The sequence below is a fragment of the Pararge aegeria genome, chromosome 14, assembly GCF_905163445.1.
Source record: "Pararge aegeria chromosome 14, ilParAegt1.1, whole genome shotgun sequence".
In the NCBI taxonomy this organism is placed as follows: Eukaryota; Metazoa; Arthropoda; class Insecta; order Lepidoptera; family Nymphalidae; genus Pararge; species Pararge aegeria.
The window spans coordinates 6,746,192-6,771,445 of NC_053193.1; the positions used below are offsets into that span (position 1 = coordinate 6,746,192).

The 25,254-nt window shown below is 34.2% G+C and overlaps 1 protein-coding gene across 2 annotated transcripts; it reads right to left on the bottom strand.

Moving 5' to 3' along the window:
* Positions 1 to 1,982: 1,982 nt before the first annotated feature.
* Positions 1,983 to 24,951, bottom strand: LOC120629523. Of its 2 annotated transcripts, none has more exons than XM_039898473.1 (4): positions 24,877 to 24,951; positions 5,861 to 5,964; positions 3,322 to 3,408; positions 1,983 to 2,377 (listed from the first exon to the last, which is right to left on the bottom strand). In XM_039898473.1, the coding sequence occupies exons 2-4, from the start codon at positions 5,874 to 5,876 to the stop codon at positions 2,232 to 2,234; spliced, it is 249 nt and encodes an 82-aa protein (XP_039754407.1). In that variant the 5' UTR covers positions 5,877 to 5,964; positions 24,877 to 24,951; the 3' UTR covers positions 1,983 to 2,231. The 2 variants fall into 2 exon arrangements, with proteins under 2 accessions (XP_039754407.1, XP_039754405.1); XM_039898471.1 differs by having other exon boundaries at positions 24,868 to 24,951.
* Between the last annotated feature and the right edge of the window lie 303 nt (positions 24,952 to 25,254).

Sequence of the window (25,254 nt, forward strand, 5' to 3'; positions counted from 1 at the left end):
ATTAGAAGCTAAGGTAAGTGTTTGTATTATGATTGTTTTTTGTAGTCAAAATTTAGCGATCGTCTTGATTTTTTTTGCTTTGAGATAGACATTTCAAAAAGGTACGGTTCCAATGACATGGTTTTAGTCTATAATTAAGCAAAAAACCGGATAGTGTCGAGTGATGATGGCAGATCAGAATACAGTTGTCACCACCCTTCTTCTTCGTGAGACACGACTAATGGAATATAACCGAAAATCGGCAGCACCGACCTCTGTGCTCACCAATCCGTCCTGTCAGGCTTTGTGGTTATGGGCAAACCGTCCCTTTAGTCCAGGTGTGTAGCTATTAATGATGGATGAAGGATTTTTTTAGCCTGGGACGCTTTGGCCGTGGCTAGTTACCACGCTACAGACAAAGACGTGCCGCTAAGCGATTTAGTGTTCCGATGCGATGTCGCGTAGAAACGGATAAGGGATTAGTATTACTACCATACTCCCTAACAGATTAGCCCGCTACCGTCTTAGAGTTCTTAGACTACATTATCACGTACCACCAGGTGAGATTGCAGTCTAGGGCTAACTTCTAGTGGAATAAAAAAAAAAGGATAGTCACACAGAGGACCGACGAAGCCATCTCGACAAAGCAATCGTGCGGTAACGAGCTGTTAGATGCGGGACGAGGAAATTACTTTTTTCTGGCCTCAGTAGGAAGGAGTCGTGACCCGGGCGGCATTTATCAAATTAGTAACCGTGATGAGTTTAAATAGTTTACTTACATGAAAAAATGAAAGACTATAATCTTATTAAATTATTTTATTTACCTGCTACTAATCCATTCAAACACCGTGTATGAGAGCCAGGTACGTATTATTGAATAATTTTATATTTGTTATCACACAGAAATATATTATAAGTACAGATTTAAAAATATTTTATTTTGTGGAATAAAATTTTATAAGCGTAAACGAAAATTTTAGAAAAAAGTGTGTATTTTTATATAATAAAAGATTGTTAGTAAAATATTGCTTGGCAGCTAGTGCAGCGTCGTTATTTTTATTCTCTGTAGTATCCTAGATTATACATATTTGTGTATTAAATCCAAGAATAATTTGTTTAAAAATAAAGGGTAACTTCAAGCTATAATTTTAAAGACATCTGCCATCTGATGATAATACATTGATGATATTATAACGATGATAATGCTTATGTTGTATACAAGATTATATTAGAGACTTAGTGATGGTTCATATTCGACAGTGCCGGAAACGAGATCTGTTCCAGTGGTCCAAGATAATTCCAAAATTAAAATTAGAAGTGCAAAACTTTAATTATGACATGGTTATTAACGAAATGATGGTATTTTGTGTACATCGACCAATTTGGAATAGATTCAGCTAATCAGAAAGCTTTGCGTTATTCATCATCATATTGTCTATCTAAGACAATCGACCCCAGGGTCAGTTATGAGCACCTTTACTTTACCTTTATTTCTTACACACAAAATGTATGTGAGGTAATCGGTGAACTGATCGATTATTTAAATTTGATTGCAAGGAAGAACATTTATATCATGTTTCACGAGGAATGTAGGTACCTAAATACGTACATCTTATGAAATGTTTGTATTTGCTTCGACACAATGCCTGTATACCCGGCACGGTCTAATGTGAATTATCCTTTATGTTATTAAAGATTCACACTATAGATAACTAATACATGCATATATTCTATCACAGTTAAGATCCCATTGTATTATAAACGATGTACAAACGGTGGTCCGGTCATGTTCAATCATACATTTATTTGTAAATATTAAATATTTTCACACTCACGTCGATTTTTACATTTGTCTACCATCAATGATCATCTAACCACATCATAAAGTTACATTTCGTATCTACACATTAATTATTATAATTAAATTCAAAGTTACATTTTGGCATATAATATACACTAATGTTTATACACAAAGACGAATTCATAGAATCACTGTACACAAATCTACAATATACTAATCACGCATTTATATATATGTCTTCTTGTCCACAAATTGGATAGTTCTTGGCATAGTCGTCCTGATAATCTTTTGGGGGTAATTTAAAACTGTCCCTCAAATATGTGAAGCGGTGGAAATTATAGAAGTACTCTGTACCATCGGGAGAATACTGTGGGTAGAGTGTATACGCAGGGAACTCAAGTTCAGAAAGGGAGTCCGTGAGGGCATGCTTCGCGAACTCCTCTTTATATCGTCATGATTGCTCGCGGTAGGCTGCCCGCTTCGTGCATTTTTCTTTTAAGATATAGCAGAGAGCGATTGCTATGAGCACAGCAATCGCGATCGCCATGCTTATACTAATCCAGATGATTTCCTCGTTTATACCACTCGTAGATTTTCCTATAACACAAACAAAGATTGTTAAACTTGGGTTGAAAACAAACTCGCGTAATAATAAAGTCCCATATAAAAGTTTATTATAAGGTCGTCTTATCCATAACAAACGTCTTCGTTGCTATTCATTACCTCTAACGATGACCCTAGGGATACACTTTCCAGAGTTATGTGTAGATTTATGTTCCATAAGTTGTCGTCGACAGAAAACTCTATGTAAAAATATTGTTGGATTATAAAAAGTGTTAAAGCCATAACAGCTGCTAGGTAAATTTAACAAGGCTAAATGATTATTTACCCTGTACCAAACCAAGTAGTAGTATTAGTAGAGCTTTTTGTGACTAGGCTCGTCTTGCTAATTGCTACCATCGTAATTATTTCACCCGGTCTATTGGGCGTGGTGAATACACAGAGCGGCACCTTGAGGGAGATGTTCCAAGCATGCCTTGTTCCATCAAAAGGGCTGTCTACCGTCAATTATCAAAAAAACCAAGCTCAAATCCAAACTAACATGAAGCACTGTAGTCAACAGCGGGAAGTTTTTGGCATGGTAGTTCGAGTCGCAAGAAGTAGGGGACGTTTACACAAAGAAAACTACTGGTATGCAAAACAGGTGCAATGTTGCCTATTTATCGGTTTCCTGCAGGATATTCTTCTTCGTAGCAACAGAACAGTGAGCCGCACTGACGTGTTACATACTTATAAGGATTATATGTAATCCACTTGCACAAAACATTTATCCACGTTTGCCTTCCTTCCGTCATCTGTGTTTCCTGTTACGTATAACTTAATTAACGTAAAGACAAACGAGAAAAGCATTGTATATCTATGTTAGCATTTATAGACGAGCCATTTGCAGGCTAGAAAATGCTAAACAAGACATCATCAATGCTTTCCGTTCGTTACTTGTAAGCAAAGGCCTGCCTATAGAAAGGAAAAAAAAAACTGACCACCCATTTTGTTGGAGTAACCGCCCATCTTGCCGGCAACTCTGGCGGACACTCCGCCCATCGTCGCCAGCACCAGCACCCCCGTCCCTGAACACAAAACAAATCACTTGCAAAGGATAACTTGGACTAACTAAAATTGAAGTCATGCTATGCTATTCACTGGATCCCTAGTATAAATTACCAAGTAGATAAATTTAACTTACACGAAAACTAACCCGAGGGCTAATGCAGCAAAGTTACGATATGTGTAGATAACTGTACTTCCATGTTTACCACTCGCAGAAGATAAAACTGGCTTTATGCCTGGATTGACCTATGACACTTATCAAAGTTCGTTTAAACAAAACGAAATTATAGATTTGTCTGAGTCTCAAGCCTGGCACGTGCACGTTCTAATTTGAATCCACCTTAACATGATATGATGAATAATAGAATATTCTTTGACGGAAAATTCTAGATAAAAAATCTCTCTTGTAGTTTAGCTGTCGCGATTTTTAATTAAAAAAGAAATCACAAAAGCTCCAGCGGCAGAGGCTACAATAATTAAGGTGTAAAATTTATCCCGTCTGTTCAAGTGGAGGATTATAATGAGAAAATATTTTCTTAGACGGTCCCTCGTCTGGTTTCTTTTTAATTAGGTAAAGCACTTTTGTATTTCAATGCGTGAGTAAAATAAGGCAGCTAGGTAGGCGTGAATTTGCAGTGCGCTGCTCGTTTAATAAATTATTGCATATATATTATGCAGGTTCAGCTTCAGAAGGAGGTCCTTGTTAGTAAAGATTTTATCACCATTTTGGAAAGTTGCCCCTAAAAATTCAATGCCCTCTAAGACATTGAAATTGCAAGTACGCAGGAATATATTTTTGTGACACAAATTATGCCACCATTTCAAAGATACAGTGCTGCGAAAACCGCAATTTTAGCACGAAAAGATATTCATGAAAGAACTGATGTCACCAATTGCATTTGATCTATCAGCCTTGACTAATTTGGCCACGGGTCACTTACGTAAAATTTACCTATCAAAATTTTATATATATCGGATACATATAAAATTATACTTATTATACGAGTACTTTTGCGATACTGTATAAGTTCTGCATCCGATTGTCCTATATATTCCGCCCGACCTACTAGAGACCATAGTTAGTTACCCCTGGCAGTTAAAAATAAAACGAGAGGTATGTCGGAAAAGTCTGCAGTCCTTAATACCGCAATACTGGGTAAATTGTTTGATCGTGTGCGTGACTGCCAGCTCAGTGGATACTCGAAAAGGATGCACAATTTGGATTTGAAGCAATTCATCTACTGAAAGTGCTTTATTGGCTATGTAACTAATTCTTATATTTAAGATATTTACTATCAGTTATCCCTGTACAAATAACAGACTGTAGAACTGTCTACCTCCCGTAGCCGGGTAAAAAGTAACGATACGTTTATTTTGGAGTAACCCATTGAAAATAATGTTCAGTAGGCCTAAGCACAAAGTAAGGTTTTGGCCAACATAGTTCGAACTTACGGAGACTGGCTAAGTTACAAAAAAAGAAGACGTTTATTTAATGTAGCAATATAACCAAGGTTTAATTAATTATCTCGAATTCTTCCGATAGTGTAATACATAACGGCTGAAAGCTGATCACGTGCAGCTTTGATAGCCAATTAATTAGAGTATATTTGTGTACTTTGTATTTATTAATTATTAATATTGCAGCCCAGCTTATTAGCTTGGTATGTAACAAATGGTTGACAAGTGGAGTTCGTTTTATATTCCCAGATTTTAATTTGATATTAAGAATGTTAGTCGGTTTTTTCCATATCAAAAATAATGCCTCGATCGATTTTGACCGAATGATCGAAAATTATATGTTCGCTCTAAATAGTCAATTATGTTTAGTGTTTGTATTAATTAAAAGGCAAAGTGAGAAAATAGGTGATAATACGTTTTAATAATTTAAATTTAAGACTGCTCAAAAAAAAAATTAATTTCTTCCTACTTCTTCTTCTTCTAAACATTTATTTTTAAAAGTTAGACCGCTTAAACAATATCCATTATTTTTTTCATACTTACGTATTAAGTATTAAGTATCTCACTTTAAAAAGCTGATCTTTGTCATTTTCACCTTCCAAATAAATTTCTCGAGAAGAAGATGAAGTAAACAGATTCACTGCTTATTTTGTAATAAACAAGACAACCAGACAAATCTCTACAGTGAAATTTACGACTTCATATGCATTACAGATACGCTTAAAAAATAACCTCTTTACGTACGTTGCACTCTGATACCGGGCTCGAGGATTCAAGAGATGACTTTTGCAAGTACACCGAAATTTACCGTTGTGCGATTTTTGAGATTCATTAAATAAAGCTTAGTGTTGCTTGTGTATCTGATTACGTCATCTTATAGTGTCCCCTTACCTACCTAGTAGTAAGTAAAAAAGCTAATAAGTTAAAATGGACTGAAGCAAAGCATGTATTCTCCAGATGGATCCAGTTATATGATATTCTACCTACATTTTTACTCGTTAGAGGTAAACTTACTTTTTATGATAGCCATATTGACGTATATGTTTTTCAACCTGGTCCTTTGTCCCAAATATTCGGATTCCGTCAGCTTACATTACATCCAACATCTTGTTAGAATCCTAGAACAAAAAGAAAGTATTCTTTAAATCTGTTACTTGGCTAACATTTTTTTGTATACCATTTTTAAATCCCTTAGTAATATGGCAAAAACTAAATCTTACGTGCGGCTTCGCCAGTCCGTCTGTGTTACTACTTTATATTTCATTCAAACTGATTGTTATCAATACCCAGAGTGTAAGTTTTCAAGTAAAACAATATACGATGCCTCATGAGTGCGTTGCATTGCGTCGTCGCAATGGATCAACACATTGTAGCAACACCTGCGTTGCAACGCATTAATGTGATATTTCATTTAACGCACTCTTGAGACATAGTCTTGAAAACTTGAGGCATCAAGCAAAGCTATAAAGTCACATCCATTTAGGAGCAAATATGGAGGACTAGTAGTAAAAACTACAAAGGATGGATGTAACAGTCTTAAACAATTAAAGATAGCTTTGTAATTAAAAATGTCGTTAAAGTTTCGATGTTCGTTAAAGTTCTATTGTTTTTATTTTGCATTATCTAATTTAAAAAAACTACGAAAAGGAAAACGTTTAATCCATTATGGTGTATTTATTATTTTACATGGAGTTCTCATTTTTTCAATATTGATTTTGTGGGTCAAACTATAGAAGTGAAAATGGCGGCTGAACGGCTACAACACTGGCTAGCCGCAGTAAAACTCAATTATAAGCTATGTTTTTTGTCTCTTTCTAGGGGCAACTTGATTGGTTGAATTTTCACTGTTAACACTAAGTGAAGCCAATATAAAAAGAAATTAATAGCGTAGGGTTGTCTCAATATTATAAAATTGCCATCAGATTAATGTGCTCTCCGAGGCAAGGTGGAACAACAAATGCTAAATCAGAACCTCCATCGATTATGCTACAATCTAATCAAAACAAGACCGCCAGCTTTGCCGACTTTTGTAGATGTACATAGAAAACTACTTATTCCGTGGAATTAATGAATAGTTTTTTATTATAACTATAGAATATAATATTTTTTTTATTTATTGCGCTACGTTGGATTTAATTCTGTGGAACAATAAATCTTATTTTCCATCAATTTGTATAAGTGAGTGATGCTGAAGTGAGTGAATTTGTATAAGTGTTGACGCGCAATCATCAAGGCCAATTTTGTAGAGCCGTAAATAAAATGGAATGAAATTAACAAGGTTTGTTTATGTTGGCAATTGTTTACTTAAATTTCCGTTCCAAACGTATTATATATGCGGTTAAGAGAATAAGTACTGTCGAGAGATTGTTTTTGTAAAGTCAAAGTTTCTATAATCAAACAGACGTAAAGAAAGCATTTTTGATAAGTATATTTTTCTGTTGTAGCAAGATGATGGTGATAACAACATTCGTGAATTTACCTAAATCTAAAACTAACAAATTTATGCTCGAATTTTTTAGTTTTAGATTTAGTTTAAAAGAAAAAGCCCAAAAAATGACAGTTTCCACGTTAACAAAGACAAAATGTGAAAAGTGTTCTAGCTCATTCTTTCGCCGACTGAATCCTATACATTTATGTGTTAGTTTCTTAATCCTGATGCATTTTCGTTCCATCGAGTTTCAAATCACAAATATTCTAAAGAAGCCTTTTGTTATTACCATCTGGCAGTCTCTTTTACAGCTAGCTAGCTAGATCGAATACAGTGGTATTAACCTTTACAGTTAGGTTGATTTTCAAACACAGAAATTAACACTAACGTGTTTTTTTAAAAGGCAAGATTTTTAAAGGGTGAAAGTTTGAAATATGAGGTTTGAGGTCTGCGATATATTGTCGATTATATTGTCTCTGATATGAAGTTATCGTTTCTGGATTTGTAACGATCTTGCAATACATAATGATTTTTATTTTTGCACAATAATATGAATTATAAAGGTTATCACAAAATCCTTGATGCGGGTGCCCTTCAAAACACAAGTGAGCACATTTTATAACCCATTTCCCCTTTCCTCGTGCTTACAAAAGTAACGCTTTATTGAACCACAAACGAGTCATGCTCTCGCTACACATTTTTATCTCAAAATTCACCCAATGAAAATGACGTTGTCTTTATATTTTTACTGTGTATGTTTTTTTAGTAACATATTTTACTCGTGTCGTCCTTATCATAACCTATTCGGTTCCATAAACCGCTCAACTCTGTGAGATTGATGAGGTATATCAAGCCAGTCGTGTACGTGAGCGCAATTTTATCTCACAATGGATGAAATTTTTAATAACACAATTGAGCTTATTGCCTAATATTAGTCATAAGTGTTAAAGGAATTTCGTATCATATGCTTTTTAATTACTTAAATTGTTTACGATAAATACAAAAAGCATATGATGTTTTTTTTTCTGTGGTGTACAAATTGAATTGTAATTATATTAATTTATTCATTATTATAATAAAAATAAAAATCATAAAGCTATATAACAAAAAAATTAAATCATGATTATTATCATTATTTTAAATTAAAAGTAAATGAATAATTATAAGTATTTAACATAAAAAGTATCAATAATACTCGATTTAGAGGAATAAAATTTTATAAAACCTAGAACTCTGTTTAAATATAACCTAAAAAAACGACAACCATAATTAATTTTATCTACTTCCATGCTTTAAACCCTCTATGAAATATTCTGAAACAGTAACTTATTGCGAACATTAAAACAACCAATGTCATAATTACCATTATATAATCCAATCGGACGATGTAATGTTGTACTGAATTTTATTATAAACACTGACCCCTATGACATAGTAACTTTCACTTTTTTTTTTCGATTCCTTCTGCACAAAAGATTTCTCACAGACAGCCAATTTCTTACTGCTCGATGCGTACTATGTGTATGAATTTCAAAAAAAGGACATTGTCATTCACGCGCGTGCACGGCTGAACGCTGCGCGCCGTAAATAAGAAGTAGGTTATTCAAACCCCTGCCATTCTTCTTCGATACTTTTATCGTTCCGTTTACAAAAAATAACATATTACAGTGAATTTTAATAAATGCACATTACAAACTGTATAATTACTACTACAATAAATAATTATTTCATTGATAGTTAATAATTAGTTTATTTGTTTATACTCAGTAACAGATGATATTAAGTTACTAGGACTGGCTGTATTAATGTTATAGTACAGTAAGCTGTTTCAGAATATTTTCAAAGCTTCATATTATATGAGTAGATAAAGTCTTGTATGCAACTTTTGATAATTAGATATAAAACACTCATGTAAAACCCACACACGTGTTTTAATACCCCTTATTATACAGTGCATAAACTACTATTAAAGATTTGAAATCATATTATTACATGTGCATGTGTGTTAACGTGTATGTAAATTATTGTGTAATGTACGACAGCACGGATTTGAAATTTATACGTCGAATCTGAATGTAGTAGAACAATGAAATAGTGCTAATTGTTTCTAAAACATCCGAACACAAATTATTTGATCACGAATCACGGAAAAACTAAATACTTCGCTTCAAACTATGCAGCCTAGAAATAATTAAATAACTTCGCTGCGCCACAGCTTTCGTGTCTTTTTTTTAAACAACCATAAACTCTTTTGTATCTGTATTTGGAGGCCGCGGTATACTTTATGAACTTGCACGAAATTTTATAAAATTTTTTAGTAAGGAGATGAAAATTACATTCACCTAAATGCATATTTATTTGCGAAATATCTTCGAAGCAAATAAATAAAATTCGAACTCTGACAGTTATTTTAAAATTACTAACTCTTATTAAGCTATGATGAGTACTCGAACGATAACATGAGCCAAACAAACGTATTGTAAATCCGTCTTTCTGACTGTTTGTTCAAGCTAATCTTTAAAAAAGTTGAACCTACTTTGACGGGACTTTTATAACGGGACATCATTAACAGTGCGGTAGAAGATTATACAGGGACCTACATGGGCCACTTTGTTATTTCCAAAATCACGCTCTAAGGGGGTAAAATGAGTGTTGGGAAATTTTATTAAGGGTCCATGTTTATTAAGTTCAGGAACATTTCAATTTGGAAGATTTTTTTTTCGTCCGTATCAATATTAAAAGCGATTATCACTCATGTTTGGTTTGACGAAAATATTGTCATGATAGAAATACTCTGGGAGACCATGATCCTCAATGAACTCTGCAATTATTTACCCGGTAGGCTTGCAAATTTATGTATTGATGTGATTTTATTTAAACTAAAAGGCCAGTAAGTGATATGATATTTTTAAGGCGGAAAAATGTACATTTGACAAAAACCGAAAGATACAAAATATGAAGACCAAAACAGAACATAATATCTTCCTTATATGGAAAGCGGCTTATACTTATTTCTATGTTTATTAACGTTCGCTCTTTACATAAGCTTTTACTACCGAATTGTTGGAGGCAGATTTATTACTGCGTAGGTCGTCATTATGGGTAGGTAGGGTTCATTGTAGCGACAAATGACTGGCACCTACACATGAATTTACTTAGCATCGATGTAATCACTGTCATTCCATCAGAGAGGCGATTGTGGAAGGAACTCTTATTAATTCGAGAGCTGAAAACGTATGTATTGTTTTTACACGAACGTATGTTAAAAAAGATATACAGAATAGACAATATCGTATATCATAGTCTAACGAGATAATACAACTCAAATGCCACGTATATAACTACTCGAATACTGAGTTTCGAAACACATGTTGAAACGTGTAAATCTCAATAGAAAATTGATCAGGTTTATCTCTTGGATTTGTCACAGGCCAGTGTAACCCAAAATATATCAACACATTACAAAGCTAGTGTGTATACTGTAAGTCGGTTAAGCTCACTATATGTAGTCTATTTATAGCCCCCAACAAACGTGCGTGTGTTTGTGTGTGTGTGTGTTTTTGTGTGTATGCGTGTTCCCTATTTTTATTTTGTTTTGTGTGCTTGAAAGGTGAATAAGCCAGGAGTGCGCTTAGCTAAGTTTGATGAAAATCGGTGCATGTTACAGCCACTACAAAATGGCAAATTAGAATTATTTTTCTCAACTCCCTCAATACGGGTATCACTAACTATATTAAAAATTGGGAGCTTTTTAAATTTTAAATTTATATTTTCTGTTATTTCGTAACCTGTCTTATAATTTCAATCTTTTTTCCTTTTTAGTTTAAAGTATATTTTTAAATTGTTAAGAATATTCAATATCTTTGATAAACTTTTTTTACATGTTTGTTATTTATTTTATCTTACTTGTATTTACTTGTATTATGTTACGGACGCACATACTCAACTGTATTTATTATATTTTAAAAAATACCTCTTAATAAAAATATTATTTACATGATAAGACAACCTAATAAAACCCGAGTGTAGATATTTAGACTGCAGCATAGATTTTATATGACCGTTTTAATGCCTTGAATTGGAATTGCTCGCTACCTACCTAAATATTAAAAACTCAGGAAATTATGGGTAAATAACATAAGAAAGATTGTATAACTGAAAAATAGCCAAGTCCATTATGTAGTCCGCATTAAAGACCAATGGCGCAAAAAGCGTGTTCATTTTTTATGGTAGACCAAATGACCTTGAGTCCTATAGCGCCATTTTGAAACCAAACTATTAACAATCAATATCGTGAACTGGATATTTAAGTCAATGTTTCAGTGCTGCCATCTCTAAAGAAATTACAAACTACACCGAAACAGATAACACTTGTACCTGTTTGGACATCTCTGTGTCTCAGATCTTCATTTTGTCCACGAAAAAAAAAACCTCTGTGGACTGCGGTTTGGTATTAAAAGAAGACAGTTGCACAAAGAAAGCTATTTACCTTTGATAGCATGATTTCTAGCTTTTGTCTCTCTGTTGGGTTTTAGGTAGCTATTATTTCTGAGCTTTTTTTTTAGTCCACTACAAGTTAGCCTTTGACTGCAATCTCACCTGGTAGTAAGTGATGATGCAGTCTAAGATGGTAGTGGGCTAACCTGTTAGGATGTATGGTAGTATTACCTTCGGTTCGGTTACTACGCGACATCGCACCGGAACATTAAACCACTAAGCGGCACCTCTTTGTTGGTAGGGTGGTAACTAGCCTCGGCCAAGGCTGAGAAAACTCAGAAATAATAAATTCCCAATTTGCCCCTGCCGGAAATCGAACCCGGGACCTTGTACTTAAATTTACCCCGCTCCTCGTTGCAAGAGAGGTCGGCAAAATTGAAATCTATTTGCTAATTAACCTTTTTTGATAAATGATAGATTTTTCGCATTTTGATGCATTCTTTAATGGCGCGGGTTTTACGTATGCATTGTCTCTGGTGGATATATGACTTGTATAGTGTAACTTTATATTTGGTTAACTAGTTGGGTATCATCACAGTAAAATTCAGAAATTAGAGAAATTCTTAGCGTGTACCTACGGGAACCTTCTAAAAGTCCGTCAAAATCGGACAATTCGTTTCGGAAGTTAGCCGGAACAGATAGACACGTAGCAATTTTAAAAATAGTTTCTAGTACAAGTATCCTTGATACAAGTATATTTGCATGTTATTTTACGTTATTTTGATATGACTAACAGACACATCAATCTTATTTATTTATAAAGAAAATCGTGTCAAGAGCGGTACGCGCACTTCGGAAGGAAGGTAATTTTTTTTGGTAAAATTATTCGACTGTTTCAATTTCATTTTACCCTAAAGACGTTTTAGATAGCCCAGTGGGTAGGAGCTCTACTCCACTTTCGGGAGGCCGAGTTCGAATCTCTGCACGTAATTAAGTAATTAAAATATCCTTCGACGGTGAAGGAAAACATCGTGAGGAAACATGCATGCCTCAGAGTTCTACATAATGTTCTCAATGTCCACAAATCTGCACGGGGCCAGCTTGGATGACTACAGCCTTAACCTCTTCTCACTGTGGGAGGAGACCCGTGCCCTGTAGTGGGCCGCTAATGGCTTGATATAATAATACTCAACTCAAGTCTGAGATATCCGTTGCCATAAGGCCAGTCAGACAATGGACATGCATCAATATAAGGAATCGTTTTTTTTTCATAAGGTGCGAAGTCCTACAAATGTACTATACTCCACTTCTTTGCATCATGGAATCCTAAAATTAAATTGCAAATATAAATCTGTCTCGACGTTAACGAAGGTTTTTTTTTTCATTAATGTTTTCTACACATTTCTCTTCATTATCACGAAGATCGTACATGAGTCCTTATTTTTTACGACCTTTTAATGGTCATAAATTGGTTGTTTCATTCTGTGAGTTATAGCACAAAATATTATACCTATGTACTAAAATATTATAGCTGCTTGAGAGGAAAACAAAATTTTTATACGGGCTCAAAACAGGTCCTGTTTTTCATACAAGTAGTATGATATAAAAAGAAAACAATAAAACTTTCATGATATTTTTTTTTGACTTATCCAACACGTCTACGCCGGCCCCATAATCTCTTAAGTTACTTCAATAAAAATAAACAATCCTCACTTCCTTATTAATATTATGAATGCGATAGTGTGTTTGTTTTGTTTGTCCATCCTTCACGCCCTAACTAAGCAAAGAGTTAGTTGAAAGGCCCAAGAAATCAAACAGTTCCCAAGGGATTTGTAATAAAACATAATAAAACCAGATGCAAGGCATAACTAGTTGATAGAAATTTACAAAATAAATAACATGTATTATATTTTGCTGCAAAGAAATAAAATTGGTTAGAAACGAATTCACTTGACATTTTATGTGGAATTAGGATATCATTAGCTAATGATAGAAAGAAATATAATATTTGATGTTTACATGTTGTCGAAAGGATTTTTCATTGATAGTTAAAGATTTGTTTGGATTTTGCTTGTTATCTTACCCATGCCGCCAAGCGATTGAGCGTTTTGGTACGATGCTTTTAAAACTAATTTTGCGTACCCTAAATTTGAAAAGGGCAAGGTGGTAACACAACCAGAGCTCGAAGAAAGTTGCCCATAAGATTGACTGATAAAGTCAAATCTGCTGTGAACTGAACTTTAACTGAACTGTAATTTTGTAGGGGTAATATGTGTATGGGAGTACCAGGCTGCCAGCAGGGAAGAGAGGCGAATAACTTTGCACCAAACGGCATCACTTCATGATAACAGTTACCCCCTCTGACGATAGGCTATAAACCTTCCAGGTTAGCGCACATCCATCTTTCACTGCATCGGCCCCCATTCAGTTACTTGTCTGACAGTTGCCAATCGGTGACGATCCGTCATCTCCATACAAGATATTCGATGAGGATACAACCATCGCTTTCGAAATTACGCCTCTTTTATTAAGATCTACCAACTTATAGGAAAAGTTACTGAACCGTGCAGGTCAGGTTATTTTTTACCCACATTTTTCCGTTTTGTGACTGTATGTGAATTTGATTTTTCACAATTTCTCTGATTATTTCAATCCCAGTCAAGCGCTACCGTGTCACGAATAAATGAATATAAATGTGCGTATGTCTAAGAGCAATGAATAATATTAGACGTATGTAGTAAAAGTATGATAATGAGGTCTGCAACATTTTGCGGCTGTCAGAATATTCATACAAGTTGGATGGTATGCATTCTATTATACAGAGTCTGAGTTTTCAGATTCATTGAAAATATTATATAATAGGTAATGTTCATTTGCTACCCAATAGTCCACTTTGATATTAAAAAAGAGCAGTTTTGATTCCGTTGCCTCGAGGGATTTCAGTTTATAAATTCATCAAACATATTCCATATTCTCTTTCAACATACGAAGGTAAACAACATTGAAATGTTTGATTTTGGACAAAGGGAATAGATTTTTATATTGAATGTGTTTTTTTTTTTTGATAATATTGTGGTATTATGCAAATTAAGCTTATTTTGCTATGCTTCGCGAAAAGCAGGAGAACCTGTATGGTATATTGTCGAAGATCTGTTTGGTGCAGTGTATAAGGATTCAAGAAATTATAAATTACACCATACAGATTCTCCTGCTTTTCGCGGAGTTATAGCAAATTGAGCTTAATTTTCATAATATATCATGGAATTTCGCAAAGTAACGCCTGCTTCTATCCATTATTGTAGTACGGAATTACAGTGAAGGAAAATATTATGAGGAAACCTGCACGCCTAAGAATGCCCCATAATGTTCTTAAACACTTCGCATTCTTAATGGAAACCCGTCCCCTATAGTGGACCGATAATTTGTAGATAATAATGATAGTATGATAAAGACATAGGTACCTATCGTTTCGTCTATATGATTTTGTCTAAGTAGGATTTAAAAGGGTTATTATATTACTCCGATATCAAGGGACTGTTTCTCAAAATCGGCGAGGTGTAATAGGAGAAAAAGAGTAAGGGCCCTAAGTAGAGCAATCAGGTCGTTCTAATTTTTCTAGTTCCCTTTCTCTCGGCTGATCGGGCAATTTGATAACATGTAGGGCAGTGGGGGTCCATCTGGGTCGTTTTCTTATTAAATTTCAGCGCCTTCATGCCACTGTAAATCTGATGGTTCTAGCCCACTAACCTGCATTGGGGTATTATGGTAGGTCTATGCTATAGGAACCCTCTCTCCTGTGACAGAGGAGATCTTTGCCCAGCACTTAATAGTTTGATAATGTTGGTATTGATTTGAGGTTAAGAATACTAAGAATCTGTTTATTCGAAAGTTTTCCTCTTATCTGCTTTTTTGTTGACGGCCGACTGGCGCAGTGGGCAGCGACCCTGCTTTCTGAGTCCAAGGCCGCGGGTTCGATTCCCACACTGGAAAATGTTTGTGTGATGAGCATAAGTATTTTTAGTGTCTGGGTGTTTATATGTATTTTCTAAGTATTTATGTATATATAATTCATAAAAATATTCATCAGTCATCTTAGTACCCATAACACAAGCTACGCTTACTTTGGGGCTAGGTGGCGATGTGTGTATTGTCGTAGTATATTTATTTATTATTATTTATTTATTATTTGTTTTAAACAAGTCTCCTTTTTCTTAACTCCTCCTTTTTCTTAATTAGCTACTGATTTTTTTAACAGCATGTGTGCCATAGAAGATAATCTTATAACTCTCTCGATGTTTGCTTTCAGTCTGAGTAAGGGCGGATTGTTAGAGTATTGTAATAATTTACATACTAACCAGAGGTAAATCCAAACAGGGCCCTAAATATCGCGTAATGTGATAAGGGTTTGAGGTACCACAAATTTGTACTACTAAAGATAACTGTTTCAACATTACACAACTTACATAACCACAAAAGCCCGTTGTAACACGATACTGACATTAAAAGGTAGACGAATCCATAGATAACGAGGGAAGCTAGAGAATAATTAACCAGTCTCCACTAACCAACCTATTAACACTTCAAACCGCACAATTAACGAAATTACGAACCACGTTCGGCTACCTACGCGAATTCAGACGACATTAATTCCTGATGTTACAACAAAATACACCAGCGTCTTCGGATTTCTACCATCCTAACGCATCCTAGGGCCAACCTTATAAGTAACCCAAAAAACCGAGATTACAACCTAGCTCTAGCAGCATTCGCTAAGCTCTAGTCTTTAACATAAATATTTTAGCTTGTCAATTAAATTTACTAAATATTGCTACGAATGTGAATTTACTACTACTGAAATAAATCGCAGGTGTAAATTATTAAGTCACATCGATAACAGCTAATTTGTTAATTTAATACACTAGTATCAAACTCTAACATACTAACATGAACAATTTAATATTTTCTGAGATGCAATCTATTTATAATTGAAGACTTCAATAGAACCGGTTAGCTATTTAAAACAATTTAGAGTGTATGCGGTGATGATATAAAACAAAGTACAAACGGAGTTGTAATGGCGGGGTCTACGCCGGACGTACTACGCCGCTATGAGGGTACAAACGCTACGGAAATGGCGTAGACATGAACTACTACGAACGTAACCGTGAGCTATATATTTACTGGATGCAGATTGCAGACTAATAATTTATTACATCATCATCAGCCTCAAAAATAACATTAAAAATTTTGTGATATCCTTGGAAACGAAGTAGTTTATATAAAAGATTATAGTAAATTGGTCATATTTAACTGGGACAAACGGCTTAACGTACTCTCTGACGCACGGAGAGTGGTAATTTAAATTTCATAGCTCCGGGCTAGTATTATATCGCACAGAGATAACTGTTATCTTGAAAAATAACATGTGGTACTTTCTATTCAAAAATGAATACACTTTTAGTTAATACGTAAACTAAGACTTAAGCGATCAATGGATGTATTACCTGACCAAACATCCACGAAAGTGTTACAAGTTCATTCAAGAATAAAGCTAAATAAAAATTACCATAAATAAATGGTATTAAAAATTTCTAAACTTTGTTATTATGTAAGCTTGCAGATTAATTAATTTCAAATTCTAAATCCTAAGCAGAGTCGTAAATTATTCTTATACCCTCTGTAGTTTCGATAAGTCTCGAAATTGGTCTATTACAGCCAATGTTTAGGCAAAATATTCTCTTAATATTAGTGACAGATCTATCTATTCCTTTTATAAATAAAGTAGCTACATAATAGAATATACAGCCGTTTAAACAACATGAGTATTAAGTATGCATATATATGCGTCATATTATATTGTCTGGATTATATGCAGATTGGGTATGTTCTGTGGTATACTGGCAAATTGTTTTGAAGCTAGTCATAGTTATGCTAACTATGATTAATGGAATTTATCACTACGCTCGCTGCACTAGGTATATGTATGTAAGCGATACAATCTTATATTACCGATGATGGATGATAGACGTTTTACGATGGTTATCGAGGAACATTATTTACATAATATATTTTGAATCCTACGATCGCCTGATGTTTATAAGAAAAAAATCAACAAAAAATATTTTTGAAGTAAAAACTTCTTTTGACGCATTGAGCGTATTTTAGGAGGTTTAATGGGTTAGCGTCATCGATGCCCTTGACATGCTCGTGACGTATTATAGTGCCGAAAAAGCCGGTAAAACGTTGACCACTTGCAAAGTTTATTTGTGTGCATTATTTGACTTCAGTTTTCGACAATCATTATTTCAATTGACTAATTGTAAAATGATTAAGAAGCATAATAGTGTTTATAGTAACATTACTTAAACTACACTATACATATATGTTACTTTTAAATGTCGGCAAAGATACTTAACGAGAAATAGTTAAGAACTAGCTGTTGTACAACTTCCTAGAGACGGATGTTCATATCACATTTTGCACTAGTATCGGTAACTTCGGGCGAAATAGGACGCGGAATCCTTTGAAACATCTACGTGATGTAGATAAGTTTATAACTTTATATGAAAATGATAATTAATATCTATATGTACAACTTTGAATTACACCTACTGTACAGTTAGATACTAGTTTATTTACTTTGTCACTCTCCGAGTGGTATGTAAAAAAGATATTTGCAATAATACAACAAATACCTAAGAAATTCTAAATTATATAACAACAAAAATTATTTATAAATGCAGTATAATTTGCCTTGACAATTTATTGGAACATATTAATATAATAAATATAACTAATATTGTTTTAACTTTTGCATTGTTTTTGTTTAGCAAATTCAAAAGGTTTTATTAAACACGACTGATAACTAACTATAGTTATATGGGGCCTAATAAGAAAGCTTAGAGTAATTCAACGCATGATGGAAAAATGCATGCTCGGAGAACTATGTGATTGAGTCAAAAATAAGAAGGTCTAACACACCTATTAGAGTATAGAGAGACAGGAACAGACATCTCAGGAACTGAAACGAGAACCAAGTAAATATAGATGCAGCGTTTGGATACACCGCATAGCTGAATCCAAACATCAAGAGAGTAGGCAGCAATAAAATAAGTACAAGAGCGTTGATAATCGAAATCCCACAAAGAAGCCAATGTGGCAGAGGAAGTCGTACTATGAGTTGCAGAAACAAATTCCATTCCCACCACCCGGAATGCTGAAGTCCCTTCGACAGTCCGTTATAATAGATCTTTTTTCCCACGCACATGCAAATTGTGGAACTAACTTAAACACGCGGCGGTTTTCACTTATCATCAGGTGACCCGCTTGTTCATTTTCTCTTATTTAATTTTAAAAAAAACATCGGTCGAAACAACGATGGAGTTCAAGCGTAGGAAACATTGCAGAGATTCCCGCTAATGACACAGGCGTGGGTATCAGTAAAGCTTATTACAGATAAGGCCCGTAATATCTTTGCTGAACTTTCGTCGGTTTTGCTGAGTTGCCTTTATCTTTAAGGACAAGGAAAGTCAAACATGTTCTTTAAAATTCACGACCAACAAATTTCATTGATAGAATTTGTAGGCTTTCGCCCTAAGGATGTGTTTTAATCGATATCCATGCTCGGTTTGAGGCGTTAAATTACAAGATGATATCAAGAGCCATTAATCACTTGACGTAATTCGAGTCGTGTTTTTTAATTCCACTACAGGCCAGCCCTTGATTTCAATCTAACGTGCTGGTAAGTCAAGTTGCAGTCTAAGCTGGTAACGGGCTGACCTGTGAGGGGTATGTAAGTTATATGAAACTCATACCCCTAATACACTTGACATCGTACCGGACCGAATATGAGTCCATACCTTTAATCAGTTTCAACGCGACGGTAAATCACTTTTGTCGCGAGGCCTCGCACCAGAGCAGACCAGAGAAAACTCATTTAGGTATAGATTCCCAAGTTACCTCTTATCGAACCCGGTACCTCACACTTATAAACACAGTGCTCATCAATGTTAAAGGGAAGGTCTTTAAAATATATTACTAGAATTTTAAAGTGTTGCAGTTTGTTACTCCTTCACGCCACAATTCTGATTACGCAAGAATACCGAATCCATCCGATGACAAAGACTGGCTAAAATATTGAATGAATACACTTTTATTGTACACCAAAGAAAAAAGTAGTTACAGAGATATAAATATAGAGCAAGAAGATACAATTTGGTGACCTTATCGCTACGGAGGTCGTTAAAATATTGTATTTATCTTATGAGTATGATTACAATTCATGTATTGTGAAAAATAATTTTTCGTATTTATTACCTTATTTTTTTGTTATTAATATCAAAATCAAAATATTTTGCTATGAAAGAAAGCTAAAGACTAAAGCTCTAATTTGCCTATGACATCACGAGTACGCCCATAATACCCGGCAAGCGTTTTCGCGGGAAACAATTTTTTAAAATAAATTTTGCAATTAATATCAATAAAATCCTGTAATTATGATTTTTTTTGTATAGTAGATACTTGCCAACATCATATGGCAGTTTTTTTTAATTACTCATCATGCCTATCCCGAGCAGAAGCTGGTTCGAAGCAATAATAAATAACTTGTATGTGTAAAATGAACTAGGTCAGACCAAAGCTTATTAGTAATTGGTTGCCTCTCAGTATTGGAGTAATTAATGTTGAGAATCACTACTTTGCTTGTTGAAATGTAATCATTTTATCAAAGTAATTAGTTGAGTATTATTACATTGCTATACGATAGCCTTTGCTGGCGGATATACTTCTACCTAATTAATTTCTTAATGCTTGGTCGAAAATACGAAAAAAAAATGAGTTAATTTTTTTTTTATTATTGCTCTTTATTTGACAGAACATTAAGTTAAAATATATATAAGAAAACAAAAGAGTGCAACGCTTAACAATCTCGACAACCTTAGAATAACAAGAGAAATATTGATGAGAAGACAATCCTGTATCTAGAATTAAAAAAATGATGCTGTGTTAACTTTCTATGATTGCAAAATTTGTTATATTACATCATTTGTAACCTAAGTCTACCAGAAGGTATCTAAGCATAATTGGGCGGTAACAAATTGATAAACAGCAGCCAATTATCAGTGCTAAATCGGTTTTTGTCGCGACTCGCGATGGCAGAAAATCGTTGCGGTCGAATTCTCCCGCCCGATTATTCAGCTAATTTATAAAACATTGTTTACGCAATCAGGATAAATAACAAAATAATTTTTTGCCTTTTTTGATATTCTAAACATATTGCCACTCCCAACAAATCTTCAATGTATTTAAATTCATAACATTCGGAACGTAACCATTGGTTATAATGAATTACCAATTGTTACGTTTATTAAGGAAGTTATGATTTTATTTTTCAGCCATGTTATATGGTTCATATTAGGACCCACTTTTGGGCACAGGCCTCGCCTCTGGGAGAACGGTTTGAGAGCGTAGACCCACCATGCTGCTCCAATGCGGGTTGGAAGACTACGACTTTAACTACAAGTAACATGGTTAATACACTTAATTAATTTACTAGCCGTTTAACATGACTAACCTCTTCATTTAAGCAATTTATAATCGAATTTATACGACTCTACATATAAGTTGGTTTATTATTAGGTATTACTTTATTCGTAAAGCGTTATTTGTTGTTTAAGTTGTACTTCTTAATGGACATAAGAGCGTTTGTTTATTACTGTAAATAAAACAATAATAATCCACCCAACAGCATAAGGTAGATCGTATTTTACGCGTGTGCCAGCTAAAAATTACAAAAACGTGACCACATTTTCATGTTTCCGCTCTGCATATTAGCAAGTCAAAAGAATAACGGGTTTTTCTTAAATGTACCTATCTGCCTTTGTATAGGGTCAATAGGAAGATATTTTGGTGCAGTCGTTAATACTTAATTTTGTTAAGCACTAGTGCACCCAGCAGACTTCATCCTGCCCGGTATAGCAGCGCCACCTACCGGGATCATAGTGTTTTTAAAGCAACCCATTGAAATATAAACATAAAATTACATCAAAATCGGTGCAGAGCATTAGGAGAACTTAGTTGACAAACACACGTACAGGAGAATTATATATGTTATTGTACTTTTTATTATTTTCTTTCTCACTGTTTATACCTTCCCTGGACTTCAACAAATATTTCAAGACCTAAATTAGCCAAATCGGTCCAGTCGTTTTCGAGTTTTAGTGTGACTAACGAACAACAACTAATTTTGATATGTATAGATAACCTAGTTGTTTATGTAATTTAGTTATGTACAGATCAGAATACAGTTGTCCAGCCCTCCTTCCCGCGGGTTTCGTGCGAGGAGACTAGAGACTACAAATGGGAACATCCGCTGTGCTACGACTACCATTCACCCCGATTACCGACCCGTCTGACCAGTATAGTGATTATGGGCTAACCCGCCGGTTGGGAGTTTGTTTAAGACTATTGATGAAACAACCAATGACTATACAAACACGACGACGAGGGGTAAGTAAGTATTGCAAAGAAATTTCCACTAACTAAAATGAACAAAAGTTAATTTCACATTATCATCATCATCATCATCATCATATCAACCCATTACCAGTCCTCTATAAGGCACGGGTCTTTGACATTATGTGTGCTACAAAATAAGCCAACTGTCATTATTTTATTTCTGTTTGAATTATGGGTAGCGTTCTATCGTCTATAGTAATTTAAGAAACATAATTAACGTCGCTCGAAATTCCCTCTCATTCGTCTTTCAGCTAAATTCTAAGGGCAATTTATTTTCTTTACTTAACTTCGAAGAGTGACGGTTTTACCTAGATCTCAGAAAATAAAAGCTCTGTGTTAAGACCTTTGTAATATTTTCTGTATTGAGTTTTTTTGTTTTTGGGTATACTGATGGTGAAGGAGAACGAGCTACCCAGAGATAAAGTAATTATCATATTCCAGTAGTTCCGTTATTCATAAAATGCTAATTGGTGCGGAAATATTCTTTAAAAAGATCTGAGGTCATGGAATCAGTTTTTCAAATTTAAATTTAAATTAATAGTTATTTGTTTCGACGGAATATTTACGTTGTCGCTGACAAGTACTTATAAATATTAAATTTGCTGAGTGCTTTAACACAGACTTAAAAATATAATTATACGGCTTTATTGCTATGACTTGGGTTCATAATAAAAGTGAAATGCTCTTTTTAAAAAGCTTAATTAATATGGAGTAATTAGTGGCTAAATAATATTAATAATTTATTTTACTTGATTGATAATATTGAATTTTATCCATAGTATATATGTATGAAGAATATATAGTATTTTAGTACACCTAGTACGTTTATCAACCTAATCGCCATAGCAGTGATCATCGATCGTCTATCTAGTATAGAATCGGTTGTTATTCTGCAACATTGTCATTCTATACTTAAAGTAATATAATAATAAAAGAACTAAAAACTTAAAACTTATCACTTAAAATAATATATAATATTTAGCAAATACAGTATTTTAGTATCTTATTTCAGTTAACTATTTTACTCTGATGTATTTTTATGATAAATCCCTGTCCTAAACATTGCTTTTGTGTACTGCACGCGTGTAATTATATCTTTACTTTCATTGGAATGTTATATATGCGATAGTTGATGCAATAATAATATTAATAATAAAGGAGGACAAACAACAAAGTCACTTTTGCATCACATACCATATAATATAACATCATCAAAATCTGTTCAGCGATTTTATTATGAGAAGGTTGTAACACAAAACTACATAGGAGCTATCCCATATAAACCGTGCCCATATACAAAGTGTAAATGAAAACCGAAATAATATGTACTGTCTCTGAGACTTATCTATGAAAAACTAATATTTTTAGAGTAAACCACTGCCATAGTTTTTACTGAAAGAAATCAGATACAGTTCTAACATCACATGCAAAATTATAATCATGTGACTCGTTTCACTTTATTAGGTACGCGTCGCGTAAGATAGGTACTATGCGCATGTCGATCTTTTATCTTCAATAGGGTTGTCATAAGCAAGCTCTAAGAATGTTTTAAATTCGTTTGTATGGAAATTGTGCTTCTTTTGATTCCATATTTTTACAGGGTGTTTCCTTACTTATCCTATTAATTATAAGATATTTTTATAGAAAATTCCATTAAAATCCGTTCGATTATTTAGCATGTGAAGGGTAGAAAGATAATTGTGCTTAGGTCTATTCAATCGCGACCGTTTAATTTTCGGAATAAAAAGCCTATGTCACTCTCGGGCCCATTATCAATTTTAACGCAAAAAATCACTTCGATCCGTTGCCCTTTTGTTGCGTGGTCGAGGTCCAAACCGACGAACACCCTTTTGCGTTTATAATTTTCGTATTTTATATTTATATACCCATTGATTAGCTAGAATAAGAATAAAAAGAAATATACCTCGGTTGCCTGCCTAGGTATAGACTTACACAGTTAGATTCGAGGAACAAGTTAAATTGTTTTCAGGGAGCTCCTGAACTATCCTAACGTACTCATATATATCGATATAAAGAAATCTTAATAGAATATTATTTGAAGAATCAATGACATCCTATTGTAGATATGTTACACCTTTTCTGGACACACTTTCGAAAGTATTATAATATTTGGGTTGTACAGCAATATACTGACGGAGGCCAAAATTTTGAAATATTTATAAAGCTTTGTCTTATTCTTGTAACATGACATTGCCACAATGCCTGTTTAGAGTGCCAACAGAATAAAGTGCTTAGGCAATGGCAAGCACCCACTCCATAACATAACAAAAACAGGATTCTTGTTATTTTGTTTATAGGGTTCAAAACTTACTTGCTTATCAATCAAGAAATCTACAAAATATTAATACCTAAATTCCATCCAACGTAGTTAATAAAATATCAGTGTTTTAGTTCTTAAAACGAAATTTCATCGTTACTTGAAGTAGGTATATAAAACATTTAAGAAGTAAGAATTTTAGAATACAATTAAGATCACAAATTTCATAGGAAAATTTGGGAAATTTGGAAAAATACCCTCACAAAGTATACATGTTTTTAAATAAAATAATTAATTAGAGCGCAAAAAACAGAACGTAATAATTATATATAACATTAATAAATACAAATGAATGGTAATTACTGTGAGTACCGATTCCACCAGCAAAATTAAATAGCGTACAAATCGTCGTTTAATCCTTTAACACGCGGCATCATTCAGGAAACGAACGGTGTAAACGTTACTATAATGGTCACCCGAACACAATCACTTCACATTTTTGGGTAGGGAACATTCGAAGCGTTCCGTTTAGGCATTGCGTTTGTTCCGTAGAAGTTGTATCGTGATAATTTCGAAACTCGATAGAACGAGCGTCCGGAACGCAATCCGGGAGAGCACTGGCGAGCGCTCGCCGTGTCCCGGGTTTGCCGCGCCCTACGTCAGCTGGATTTTCAGATATTCCCGTTGATAAATTCTCGTGCAACTTTTCCATTCATTCTTCGACTAAACCTGATACATATTACAGATTAA